At 29.5% G+C, this 14,361-nt stretch overlaps 1 protein-coding gene across 1 annotated transcript; it reads left to right on the plus strand.

The window, feature by feature from the left end:
• The first annotated feature begins 7 nt into the window (after positions 1–7).
• Positions 8–1,145, plus strand: LOC126906542 (uncharacterized). Its single transcript, XM_050687122.1, has 2 exons — positions 8–247; positions 316–1,145. Exons 1-2 carry the CDS (start codon positions 20–22, stop codon positions 787–789), a joined length of 702 nt encoding a protein of 233 aa, XP_050543079.1. The 5' UTR covers positions 8–19; the 3' UTR covers positions 790–1,145.
• The last annotated feature ends 13,216 nt before the right edge of the window (positions 1,146–14,361 follow it).

Below are 14,361 nucleotides of genomic sequence, written 5' to 3' on the forward strand. Positions count from 1 at the left end.
CATTAAAAGATCTCCATACATGGCCATGTTTGGTACTGATGTGAAAATTGGTTTGTCATCATTTTTACTACCAGCTGAAACAGTGGAAAAATTAACCACTGAACAAGAATTGGAAGAAATATTGCAAAGTGTCGTGTCAAACTATGAACAAAGAGAAAATCATAGTGTTTCCGATAATTACTGTGAATCGTGTGGCTGTACTCTTGGTAATGAACAAACATCTATTTGTGGTTTGTGTGATAAAAAAGTAATTATATTACAAAACAAGTTTTATTTAGGAAAAAATGTTATTTATTTTTATTAAAAATGTTTCAGAACACCATAGAAAATGAGAGAAGCAATTCAAAATTATCGCTTGAGCAACAAGCAAAAAAAATGAAGTTCAGATCCATCAACAAATTCCCACCATGCAATGTTGGCGACACAGTTAGAGTCAAACTACCAGAAGTAGACAGAAGTAAGGGTGATCCACAGAATGTACTCTTTGCGATTGTGTCTATAAGTGATAATCAATATTACGAACTCGGTAATAAAAATGGCACTCTTCATCAACTTTATTCCAGAAATCAATTCACTGTATGCTCTGAACCATTAATAGATATTTTAGAAGTTTTAGCCACAAAAAAATCTTTGCGTGAAATAGCTAATGAACAATCTTTTTCCGGTGGTCAAGGTTTTAAGAAGTGTTTATGTAAAACTACATGCTTAACAAATAAATGTAAATGCAAATCCGGGGGAATACTTTGTAATTCTAAATGTCATCCAAACTCAAATTGTTCTAATAAATAATTGTATTTCGCTTAAAATAAATAGTAAATAGTAAATAGTAAAATTGTTCAAATATATAATTTATAGTTTAATCGTAATAATAATAAATAATTTTTTTTTGAATTAGTATAATTTGGTTTTTGCTACTAGAAAGACTTTGTATAATCTGTACCATTTACCGAAGTTATAAGTTTACGATTATAGTTATACGAATACATTATCCACAGCACACCGGATAATGTATAAATTGATTGGATACTACATATTTAAGGTGGATAATGTATACATTACACTGTTCGTATGGATGAGGTTCACATTACCCGGGTAATATGTACACTAACCATTTTTATACTTTACCCGTAACATATATATAAACAAATTTTTATTTCGACTGACCATTATCATCTGCGTGCATACGGCTTACGTATATATTCCTACCGCCGTTTATACCTAAGGTATAACGTTAGTCCGATCCGCCCGCCAACAAAACACGGCTATACCTAATGCATGATACGTTTACGTACTTAAGTCGCTTTACATGTATATATATATATATATATATATATATTTTAATTACTATTAAAAATATACATTAACACACTTTATTCTTAATAGAACTCATTCATTCCGATTACAAAGGATGAATCCAGTATCGTCATTTTTCGTCACTACCACCATATTCCGGGAGTGGGTAATTTACGCGCCTGCTTGCTTTCCTTGGATGTGGGAGCCGTTTCTCAGACTCCGTCACCGGAATCGAACCCTGATTTACTGTTACCCGTTACAACCATGATATTGATAGTAACTACTATCATAACATGAAACTAAAAAGTAAAAAATAAATATAGTTTAAAAAAACTAAAAAAGCACGCTTTTAAAGCACATCGAACTAAAAAGTTAAAAATAATTATGAACAAAAAATACTAGTATTATTGTGATAAAAGCGTGGGTGCTTTGTGCCATATTTTTCGTATATTGAGCGCTCGATGCTTTTATCACAATAAGACTAGTATTTTTTGTTCATAATTCTTTTAAACTTATTTTAAAAATTATTTTTAACTTTTTAGTTCGATGTGCTTTAAAAGCGTGTTTTTTTTAGTTTTTTTTAAACTACTTTTATTATAGACACAACTCCATATAGTGTACTAATTGAGGAAAGTTTATTGAAGAATAAAATTTAGTAATGTTAAACTGTCGGTTAAAAAGTCAATTAAATTATAATTAGATTAATATTATTAACCTTTTAAAAAAATATTTTTGAATTTCCAAAAATTTATTAAGTAAAACTTTTTTAACAAAGAAGAAATTAATTTAAATTATGATTTAATTTGTTAAAAAAAAAGTACATATAAGCTGCATACCTATAAACTCAATATTTTAATAATAAAATTATAAAATAATAACTAAAAATAAAAGTATTTTTCGGTTATGAAGCATTATAAATTCGACAAGCAACAATAAATTAATTTCTTCAACAGAACTACCATATTTTACTATTTATTCACTCATTTTATACTTTTTTATATAATTAATTTTTTTTTTGAAATTATTGTATGTCATAAAGAATGAGTATTTCGACAGCGATAATAAAGTTCTCATATAAAATTTCAATATTTGACAAATTGATCCACAAAATTAATAACGTATTATAGATATTTCTTTTTTGTAATTTTATAATTGTATTTTTTTTCAAAAGCGCGTACCAGCGGCATCACTTTCCGTTGATGCTAGCTAGATACAGCCCGCCATTTTTTTCTGTGTAACTTTATAAAACGCGTACCAGCGACAAGACTTTTTGTACAAGTAGGCCAGGTACTGCCCGTTTTTTTTTATTATGTAAATGATAAACACATTTTTGTTACACCATATACAAATATTAAATTGTGTGCAATAATTTAATTAAAAAGAAGTAAAGAGATTAAACAAGTCCAATAAGTTATAAATTAAAACAAAAAAAATCCAGTATAAAAATGCTTGTACAAAATTAAATGAAAACCTTTAAATACTTATTAATCACATAAATACTATTTTATGTAACAAATATCGAACGACAACTAAGAGAAATAATCAATTAAAAATTAAACCCAAAAATATTTACAAATTTTAATTTAACTATTATTTATTGGTATATAATAATTGCTATGTATAAAACTACTTAATGAATTGATCGATTGTATTTAAATTACTTATTTGACAGTTCAACAATACTATAACAATTCATTTATCTTTAAATATTTATCATAAAATAAACTACTAACACAGCTCTGCATTGCTTCGTTATACACGATGCCACGCCACTCTAGCCATCTTTATCAGCCGTCGCCCTACTAATGAGTATTTGACTGACCAACATTGCGTGCCATAAAGCCACGGTCCAACAAGTGCCGCACGGCCGACGACGCCCTCCGCAAACTATGCACGTTGAGTCTTCTTCCCGTTGTTAACACTACACGTCGAGGATGTACGCCACCGGCTCCGGACGTACTACACAACCGGACTCATGGAACCGCACACCAAAGCCATCAAACGCTGCTAACTTTAGACGCCGAGGATCATTGCCGGACACAGCGTCGTCGACGTCAGTGAAAGTGCCGCGATATTATATGAAGATTATTATTACAGCGATCGTCTTTTCAGTTTGTTTTTTAAAAATGACCTAATGTTGCTCATTAATAAACGGCATACGGGTCACTACCCTCAAAACTAGTGTGGACTACATTATTGCGACGAAGTCGTTTCACTACTTAAATATTGTACTAAATTTAAAATAGCCGTTTGATAATAAATAAATAATTACTTAAAATATAAATTTACTAAAAAAATATAAAAGTTGAATTAAATTAGTTAAAAAATAGAAAACCTGAAAGCATTTTCAATAATAGTTTTTAATTTAAATATTATTTATTATTTGGTATGTATAAAATTACTTGATTGTTAGTTTTAAATGATTTGTTTGACACTTTAACAATATTATTATAATAATTAATTTATTTTCAACTATTGATAGTCAATTCAGCATACTTAAATATTATACTAAAATTGCAATGAGGCATAAAATAAATACTTAGAATACAGAATCAAAGATTTTCCTAAAAATTTATTTGAAATTTCTTCTTTATTTTCTTCATATAAGATATAAATTTAGACATTTCAAATTACAAAAATAATTAGTTTTTGTTTATTTATTGTATTATAAATACTTAGAAAAGGAAAAACAGGTACAGTTGTCTTAATGTTAACTGATTTAAGACATTTAAAACAAAACTACGTATACGCACAGTCTGCATAAACACCATTGATCTTAAGCCGGATTCCCACGACTGGTGTACTTGGAAAGTACACCAATAATTGTATACTTGCCAAATCATCCAATTATTAACAAGTGGAGCGTTCCCATGGCTGGTATACTTGACAAGTATACCAGAAGTTGTACACTTGTACAAGTAATAAATAAAAGCCAAGTATACTATTCCTACGACTGGATCAAATGCCAAATAATTGTATTGGGGGTGGGACCTGAAAAATATTAAGTCATGTATCATTTGCCTTTTTAGCGCTGCAGTGTTTGGACGTTTCAGTGAGTGATTTAAAATACATTTTTTAGTATTGCTAGTTTTGATACTTTTTTGATTATTTTTTTTTTAGTTAAAATAGTTCTTTAACTTTAACTATAATTTTTAGTTTTTATTTATCTAATTAACCTTAAGTTAATTTAAATGGCTATTTACGCTTCATACATAATTATGTGTGGAGAGTACTTAAAGTACAAACAATTAATTGAAAAAAAAAATGTAAAAATATGTTACCGTAAAATTAGATGAAGGTTTTACCAAACAATTGAACAGCCACCACTTCAAAATAGAGTTTTGATAGCGAAATGCATTCAACTTATATCATTAATACACTTATCTAGTTTTTTTAGTAATTTGGCAATTCTAGTTAAGCCTTTTACTTATTTACTACCTATATTCATTTTTCGATTGCATTCTTATTATGATTACTTACAGATGATACTTACTGATATAAACATCAAGAATTATCAGTTTACTTAATTTCTATGAGCAGTGTTGGTTGCAAAAACAAAAAATTGGCCGATTAATTCATTTTTATTTAATTATAGCCATCGAAGTTTGAAATAAAACTATTTTTACAGACATAGTTCTAATATAACTTTATAAAATAGAAAATGCTATTACTATTAAATATTTTTCAGTACTAAACTGTATTAATCTTGTTTTCGGTATCCAACAACAATAGCAATTAAACCAAATTTGAGGTTAGTTTCCATAAAAATTAAATAAAAAAAATACGACAGAGTAAAACTAATAGTGCCTCAGCTACGCACCGTATATAATTTTTTACTTGCAAAAATGAAACTGAATTTAACAAATATAAACATTTTAGTAAAATATTAAACTATCCAATAATATTTATTTTATACTTAATATTCATAAATTAATAAGTTATATAATTAATACATTATGTAATCAACCTTAACTATTAAATTATATTTATAATTATACTATAAAATAGTTTTACTTATCTATTAAATTAAATCAACTAATTAGGCCAACATAAACCACCGCTGTACTGTACAAATATAGGTGGGTGGGGAAGAAAAAATTGTGTTACCGATAGCCACCCTAAAATCAAATATTGGATAAGTATTTGACAAGTACACAAGTGTGCACTAGTGAACGACAAGTGTAAACTTGTCAAGTTTAATTAATTCCTTTCACTTGTGTTACATTTACCCACAATCTGCGGGAAACTGACAAGTGACCAATAATTGTACAAGTATAGTGTTCCGACGGCTTGACAAGTATACACAAGTGACAAATATTTGTCAGGTACACCAGTCGTGGGAATCCGGCTTTAGAAACATGGATACGATAATATTCACAATTTAAGCTCTTGTGTTTTTGCGGTCTGTACTGATATGAATATAAGACGACCGTTTTTTAACACGCTTATATTAGTCTCACTTGTATGTGTGTTTGTAACTTTCCATGCGGCACGTGTTATTATTCTAGAGTATCTCGTCGTCTAGACTTGACGTCGTAACGCATTCACCCCACCCCGCTCACCTATCACAGGCAATACTAATCATGGATAATTTTATATTTTTGGTTTTCGTACCCGTACACGCGTGCGTGACGTTAATTATATATAGAATGTTCAGTAAGTCAGGAAACGGGTTTCTATTGTTCTAATTGTTTGTAACAATGAGAATATATATATATATCAACAAATTTTTATTTTGACTGACCAATACCGCCCGCGGATAATGCGACTTACGTATATATATTTATATATTCCTACCGCCGCTGACGATGTTTATACCTTAGGTATAACGTTCCCTCGACCACAAAACAAGGCTATACATGGTGCATGATACATTTAAGTCACTTTATATATTCTAATTACTATTAACATTTATATATTACACACGTTTTACTCTTATTAAGAGATATAGTGTATTCATTCCGATTGCGGGGGATGATTCCCGTATTGTCATTTTTCGTCACTACCTCCAAGTTCCGGGAGCGGGTAATTTGCGCGCCTGCTACTTTCCTTGGGTGTGGTAGCCGTTTCTCAGACTCCCTCACCGAAATCGAACCCAGATTTCCAGTTACCGTTACAACCATGATATTGATAGTAACTACTATCATAACATGAAACTAAAAAGTAAAAAATAAATATAGTTTAAAAAAACTAAAAAAACACGATTTTAAAGCAAATCGAACTAAAAAGTTAAAAATAATATTTAAAATAATTATGAACAAAAAATACTAGTATTATTGTGATAAAAGCGTGGGTGCTTTGTGCCATATTTTTCGTATATTGAGCGCTCGATGCTTTTATCACAATAATACTAGTAAATTTTGTTCATAATTATTTTAAACTTATTTTAAAAATTATTTTTAACTTTTTAGTTCGATGTGCTTTAAAAGCGTGTTTTTTTAGTTTTTTTTTGTTACTATATTTATTTTACTATTATGACTACTTGATATTTAATAAATTTTACAATAAATAAACAATACAAATATACAACTTGACACACAAAAATAGCAAGTTTTTTACCTGTGACAACTATTTGCACATAAATTATAAGTCGCCGGGACAAATTTTTTTTTTTTTAAAGAAGATCGTAATTTTTGAGGGGATTTCCACTATCTACGGAAAACGAGGGCAAAATTTTCAATTTATGACGATAATACCCTTAACTAAATATTTATTTTTTATGTGTCGTTGAGAAAAATCGGTCCAATGAGAGCTGAGAAAAAGTTGACAGATACAAAAAAAAAAACACATCATAGTAAAATGAATATCTTAACAACTTCGCATCAAAGCTAAAATTGACCAGTGAAAGAATAAAATTACATATCTTAACTGAAAAAATAATTGATTATCATTTTACAAGTTTGTAAAAGATCTAGAAATTTCTGTCAACTAAATAACAACTAATGACTGATGACAACGGATGAACGATTTATACTTCTAAGATAACCAATGAGAAACATTATCTACTTGAGCTAAATGATAATATTGTAACAACTTAAAAATATATTAAAAGAAAAACTTTTAACATGTTTTAGCGTCACGCTACAGCTTTATTGTAGTTTACAAGAAAGTCTGATGGACAGCGTAGCACACTAACTATTAATCAGAAGATTATAATTTTATTTAACAAGATGTTACATATCAGTAAAAACAAGAATTTACAATTTAAAAGATATAAATATAAAAAATAATTATTTACTATAAACTATTTACAAAAAACAATCAATAAACAATTAAGCTACACAACTCACTCAAGTAGTAGCGTTTGGTAATAAGTACACCCTCGTTGCTTTCATAAAAAAAGTTATACCTAATTTTTTTAGTAATTTTTCTCATTTTTAAATGTTAGTCTAGTGTTCGCAAAAATTAAGCAAATTAAATATGTCATTCAGATCAATTATTAAATGAAGCAAAATTATTGGATGAATAAAATGAAAATTTGACATACATTTTAAAAAAGGGCTGAAACTGAAGTGTCATTTTTCTAAATTAAATACGATGCGAGTATTCAGATACCGCTTATACTCATTTAGCTGGTCCTAAGTTAATACTAGAAAACAGATAGAATGGTAAGAACCAATCTTAGTATTGAACCTTACAACCGAAGTAGTTGACGACGTAATAGATGAAGTTATCAACGATTAATATTTCTAACAATTGAAACAGTATGAAATTAATTTAGAAGAGCGTATATTGTAACAAGTTAACACAAATTTAATTCATAATATAAGCAATGTGCAAGAAAAACTTATTCCTTAGATACATATAAACAATACATTATTAAGAGTGAAAAATAATAAGAATAAATTTATAAAAAAATTATTATTTAAAGAATAACAAATAAAACAATGTATGCAACTTAATACTACATTGGTAATAAACAACAATATTCGTGTGAATAGATTAAAAATTATTCAAAGTAATATACTGCTGTTACTCACCGAAAGAAACTAATGATTAACAGATGGACAATGGTGGTCAGTCAGAGGCAGCTAATGAGGTCCATTTGGCCAGAGGATTGCTTACCNAGGTCCAATTGGCCAGAGGATTGCTTACCCTTCTACGACCGATAGAGCTCAGTAAAACGACGTTATATTATTACGTGACGACGAGAACACGACTCAATTACGGTGCACACGCGACGTTTATGCTTAAAAGGAGGTATATTGAACAAAATTATTTATATATAAACATTAATGGGCAGGGACAGCGAACAACACGCACGAATCGTTAATGCTACACGTTGATCTGTAAGAACGCGTTTCACGTAAGAAAGACACTAATCCAAATAATGGCGGTCGATCGATGGAGTTCCCAGCACATTATGGGACCGGTCCAATCACAGTGCTTGTGCCGATAATATTGTGGTGGTAGGGGTAACAGTGTTACATAGAAAAACACGTCGTAGTTCACTGCGGTAATTACCTAGATGTGTGGAAATCCCAGTCAACTCGTCGGCTACAACATAAACATGTTTCTTTTTGTTTCATGGACGTCGTTATAATACTTAGAGGGGTGTACCCGTCAAGGCAACGACTACGTGACGAACACGACGTTTTATTCAAAGTATAATGCAGAGATTTCTCCGAACTCCTTTAAATACAATGCTAATACCGTCGCCGAGATTTCTAATGTTTTGTACCTAAAGCCGGATTCCCACGACTGTTGTACTTGTCAAGTACACCAAAAATTGTATACTTGTACAAGTTATAAATAAAAAAGGCCAGTGTATTAATCCTACGCCTGAATAAAATGCCAAGTACTTGACAAATACACAAGTGTGCACCAGTGAACTATAAGTGTAAACTCGTCAAGCTTTTAATTCCTTTGACATGTGTCGCATTTAANCGTCAAGCTTTTAATTTCTTTGACATGTGTCGCATTTAACGACAATCTGCGGGAAACTGAATAAGTGACCAATAATTGTAATAGTATAGTGTTCCGACGGCTTGATAAGTATACACAAATGTCGAATATTTGGCAAGTACACTAGTCATAACCCGGCTTAACACCTGAGGTAAACGCAAATGAGAAATGTCGAGTTTAAGCTGTATGAGCCATTCTAACAGTAAAACTTCATTTTTTTACAAAAAGTTGCCAGAATTTCATGATATTAGATAAAAAAATAAACGTTAAAAATGTTTATATATCTGAAAATATTTACCAAAAATGAAGTCAGTTGAATTTGAAAATAAAGTTTCCTCCTCACAATGTTATTGACTAGTATTTTTATTTTAGCTTCGATGCGAAGCTGAGAAGGTATTGGTTTTACTAAGATGTGTTTATTTTTTTCAATATAATCTTGGAAGTTACAAGAAATTACTTATTTTATTTGTGAACTATTTTTTGATTTAAAAATATATGATATTTAAGTATTCAAATACGTTTTAGCTTCGATGCGAAGCTGAGAAGGTATTGGTTTTACTAAGATGTGTGTTTTTTTTTTTTTTNGGTATTGGTTTTACTATGATGGGTTTTTTTTTTTGTGTCTGTTACTACTTTTTCTCAGCTCTCACCGAACGGATTTCTTTCAACGATACGTCAAAAGATCACAAATTGTATCTAGTCAAAGACATTACCCTCAAAAATTGAAAAAAAATCCCTCGTTCCCCGTAAATGGAGGAAACCTCCAAAAAAATTACGGATTAAAAAATCGCTAATTTTCGAAATTTTTTCAATTTTTTTTACTTTAAAGTGCCATAACTTTTTCAAAAATAAACATATCAATATAATTCTTTTTTATATAGATGCATAATATCATTACCTTTCATTTGGTATATTTTTTTCATAAATTTAACCCTTAACCTGCCCACAAGGGGGGATTTAAAATGACAACTTTTTCACAAAAAATTAATTTTTTTAACTTAAATTTTGAAAATGTTCCGGAAGGTCTGACACTTTTATATATATCTTAAATTAAAGCTAATGTAATATGCTTTATCATGAAAAAAAAAAATTTCGGACTTTATCTTATCTTCATGGTGAAAATGGCTACCGAATGCTATTTTTGTGTGAAAATTTTCGATTTTGTATTTTCCATTTTTAACTTTATTATGCTATAACTTTTTGAAAAATGTATGAATCATTACAATTTTTTTATGAGAAGTAGTATTTATATAGATCTTTCATTCGACATACTGTTTTTTTAAATCGGACCATTTCCCTAAATACAGGGGGGATTCAAAACATAAAAATGCATATAGAAAGTAGAACTTTTTCAACGTAACTTTTGAAAGTGTTCCGGAAGGTCTGACACTTTTATATATATCTTAAATTAAAGCTAATGTAATATACTTTATAATGGTAAAAAAAAATTTCGGACTTTATTTTATCTTCATGGTGAAAACAGACATTAAACTTAATAAAAAAAATACGATTTTTGTAAAAAAATTCTTTTTTATATTTTTAACTTTATAATGCTATAACTTTTTGAAAGATGTATGGATCAATATAATTTTTTTTTTATAGATGCATTATTTGGTATATATTTTTTTTATATCTGACTCTTTACCTGCCTACAAGGGGGGATTAAAATGATTACTTTTTAACAAAAAATTAACTTTTTCAATTTAACTTTTGAAAATATTCCGGAAGGTCTGACACTTTTATATATATCTTAAATTAAAGCTAATGTAATATACTTTAACTTTATTTTATCTTCACGGTGAAATTGGCTACCGAATGCTATTATTGTGTAAAAATTCTCGATTTTATGTTTTACATTTTTAACTTTATAATGCTATGACATATTGAAAAGTGCATGGATCATCATTATTTTTTTATGAGAAATAATATTTNTGTATGGATCAACATTATTTTTTTATGAGAAATAATATTTTTTAATAATCCCTTTTTCATTCGACATACTTTATCTTAATCAAGATATTAATAACGAACTAGCAGATCATGTTGCTTTTGGAATAATCCACCAATTTTTAAAATTAAACACCATCTAAAGATTTGCATCGAAGCGTTTTTTTTTATAGTGATTTTAATCACTGTCAGATATCATTATACTTGATCCATCTATACCACGTCACCACTGTGACGCGACCACTCTGTGGTGGGTTTTTAGTTTATATCTAATAAACATGTTATTATTAAAATGTTTACAAATAATTTATTTTTGTTTTCTCATAAAAACAATTATAACCACCGTATTCCCCTCTCGCCAAAGCCACATCGGTCATTCACTATACCCTCTAACAATGTTTCTTTTACCCGTATTACTTTTTTTTTTTTTGGCCACCCTAAATATGTGACCTAGTCAGCGATCCCCATGTGTTGGTATCAAACACATAGGACATTAATATAATTGGATTTTAATTATTCAGAACTATTTTAAATCTAGTTTTCTGATTTTGCACGTTACTTTATGATAAATATTGTCGTAAATATGTCGTATTATGCGGCCCGAAAGTTATGTGGCTTGATTCTGACAAAAACGCATAATTATTACAAACTATTTCGAACGGGCGATTCGCAGTTGTTTTGGCGCCGTTTGTGTGATAGCGAATGGATTTAATATGGTGTCTCATTCGCATCTTATTATAATAATTGTCTTAGACAGAGATCTCCTGGATAATGCGAGAACACTCTTTGTTTAACATGCGCGCTTCCGTGTGAGTGTTGAGAGATATATGGAGTGTCTCTAGACCAAACCATACTTATATATGGATGAGAAGCTGTAGAATGTACAAAAATATAGTTTAAAAAAAACACGCTTTTAAAGACATCGAACTAAAAAATTTAATAAATAAAAATAAAAAATAATTTTTTAGTTCGATGTGCTTTAAAAGCGTGTTTTTTTAATTTTTTTAACTATATTAATTTTTCATTTTTTAGTTTCATGTTATGATAGTAGTTACTATCAATATCTTGGTTGTAATGGGTAACGGGTAACAGGAAGCCGGGTACGATTCCGGAGAGGGAGTCTGAGAAACGGCTACTACATCCAAAAAAAGTAACAAGCACGCAAATTACCCACTCCCGGAACGTGGAGGTAGTGACGAAAAATGACGATACGGAAATCATCCCTCGTAATCGGAATGAATACTTTATATCTCTTAATTAGAATAAATCGTGTTAATATATTAATTTTAATAGTAATTAGAATATATATATTTATACAAATAATGCGACTTAACTACGTAAAAGTATCATGCACTAAGTATAGCTGTGTTTTATGGCCGGGCGGGTCGGACTAACGTTATACCCGAGGTATAAACGGCGGTAGGAATATATATATATATACGTAAGGCGCATTAGACGCGGGCGTTATTGGTCAGTNTGTAATAACCAATAAAAAGAGCGCTAGGGGAGAGAGTGAGAGAGTGATGGTGAAGTTAGATAATATAAATAAATTAATAGAAGTGATCGTTATTTGTGGGAAGTTAGAACGAAGATATATTTAAGCGAAAGAAGAAGATAATAAATTAAAGTTTAGAGTGTCTTTTATTAGTTATTACTATTAATTGTAGTTAGTGTGTTAAACTACTCTTACCTGATATATCTTGACTGCGAATCTTGTTTTACGGTGTAGAGAGGAGATGAAGGTGAATTAGATTTATTAGATGTTAAATAAATGGAAAACAGTTTATTATATAAGCAAGTATTATAATTGATAGTTATTCAAGCATGAATTTACATTAAGTTAAACTATTAAATTATGTTAAGAATAAAGACACCAAGTCACAAAGTAAGACAAATAAAAAGGCCGCAAAGTAAAAGAGTGAAGCTGAGCACTTAAGTCTGAACGCTTGAGGTGGAAAAATAGAAGTGGCTCTTCGACGGATTGTCAAAAGCTGATGAGATCCCAGAGGGCTCTTAGGTCTGTTATAATGAATCATGGTAATAAAAATTTTATGTGATAATATACGTTATTTAATTAAAAAGAAAGATGTCCTTTATAATGCGGTACGAGAATTGATTTGTGTAAACAAACAATGATAAGTATAACGTTGTATATTGCTAATCCGTACGTGCAGCTGTATGAACTCATTTATGGGTTTTTACGGCAAGGGCCATGCAAACAAAATTAAACTATTATATGCCTCAGCGGCGTCGACATGTCACTGGCAATCGCCAACGAGACGTCTAAATTCAACTAAGTATCAAAATAATATTACACACTATCAAATGATATTTGCCCAAAGAATTTTTGCCACCCTTTAAAAATAAACCACATAGTTATTCCTTGCAATATTCTCTTACTAATAGGTGTTACAATGAAAAACAATTTTTTCCATAGGAGCTAAAATGTTCTTCTGAATGATTATTTAAATAACGCATGTCAAATATTAGGAAAACTAAGTAAGCTACTAAAAAAATTTACAGGTTATTACAACTGCGCAAGATATTTTCCAGAACGACTAACATATTGTTTTTCGTCGTGGGCACACAAAGCAGTCTGTGGTCACTCTCGTGCAATAATACCTGACGCGTCGGGAATTATAGAACTATGGAAGAAAATATCTATTCTAAGCGGACAAAATTTATTTTGTTTTGACGTCTGTCGGATTATGTAATATTGGATTTGATAACGTATGCAAATAGAAAAATCTCACCATTGCACTTGATATTCGATAAAATATTATTTCGATAAAATAAAGCTATTAAATGTAGACCATAAGCCACCATACTATACGCTTGTAGTAATATCTGTGTAATTTGTTTACTAAATTGATTAAATCGTATCAAATTTTTTTTATGAAATTTTAATATTTATAGTCAAGTATTTATATATTTTTAAATTGGGTAATTTATTTTTAGAATTAACTCCATGTACACTTGTCGTTATTGGTTGTTATAATAATATAATCGCTATTATTATTATTCTTTTCAATTCTATTGTTTACTACGACCTTTAAAATTATAATGTGTGTATTGTATTTTATTTTATTATATTTAATTTGAAAATTGTTTATACCTTTGACTAGTGGTATTATATTTATAAGTTGAATTCATTTGATCGTAAATTCTTTAATTTTTCACTAGGCCCAATTCTTATACGGATTAGAATATACATGG

The sequence above is a fragment of the Daktulosphaira vitifoliae genome, unplaced genomic scaffold (assembly GCF_025091365.1).
Source record: "Daktulosphaira vitifoliae isolate Bord-2020 unplaced genomic scaffold, ASM2509136v1 Scaffold_5, whole genome shotgun sequence".
NCBI lineage: Eukaryota > Metazoa > Arthropoda > Insecta > Hemiptera > Phylloxeridae > Daktulosphaira > Daktulosphaira vitifoliae.

Coding starts and splice junctions, on each gene's coding strand:
- LOC126906542 (XM_050687122.1), top strand. CDS start 20: ATGGCCATGTTTGGTACTGATGTGAAAATTGGTTTGTCATCATTTTTA. Junction 248..315: donor GTGGTTTGTGTGATAAAAAA/GTAATTATATTA, acceptor AAAATGTTTCAG/AACACCATAGAAAATGAGAG.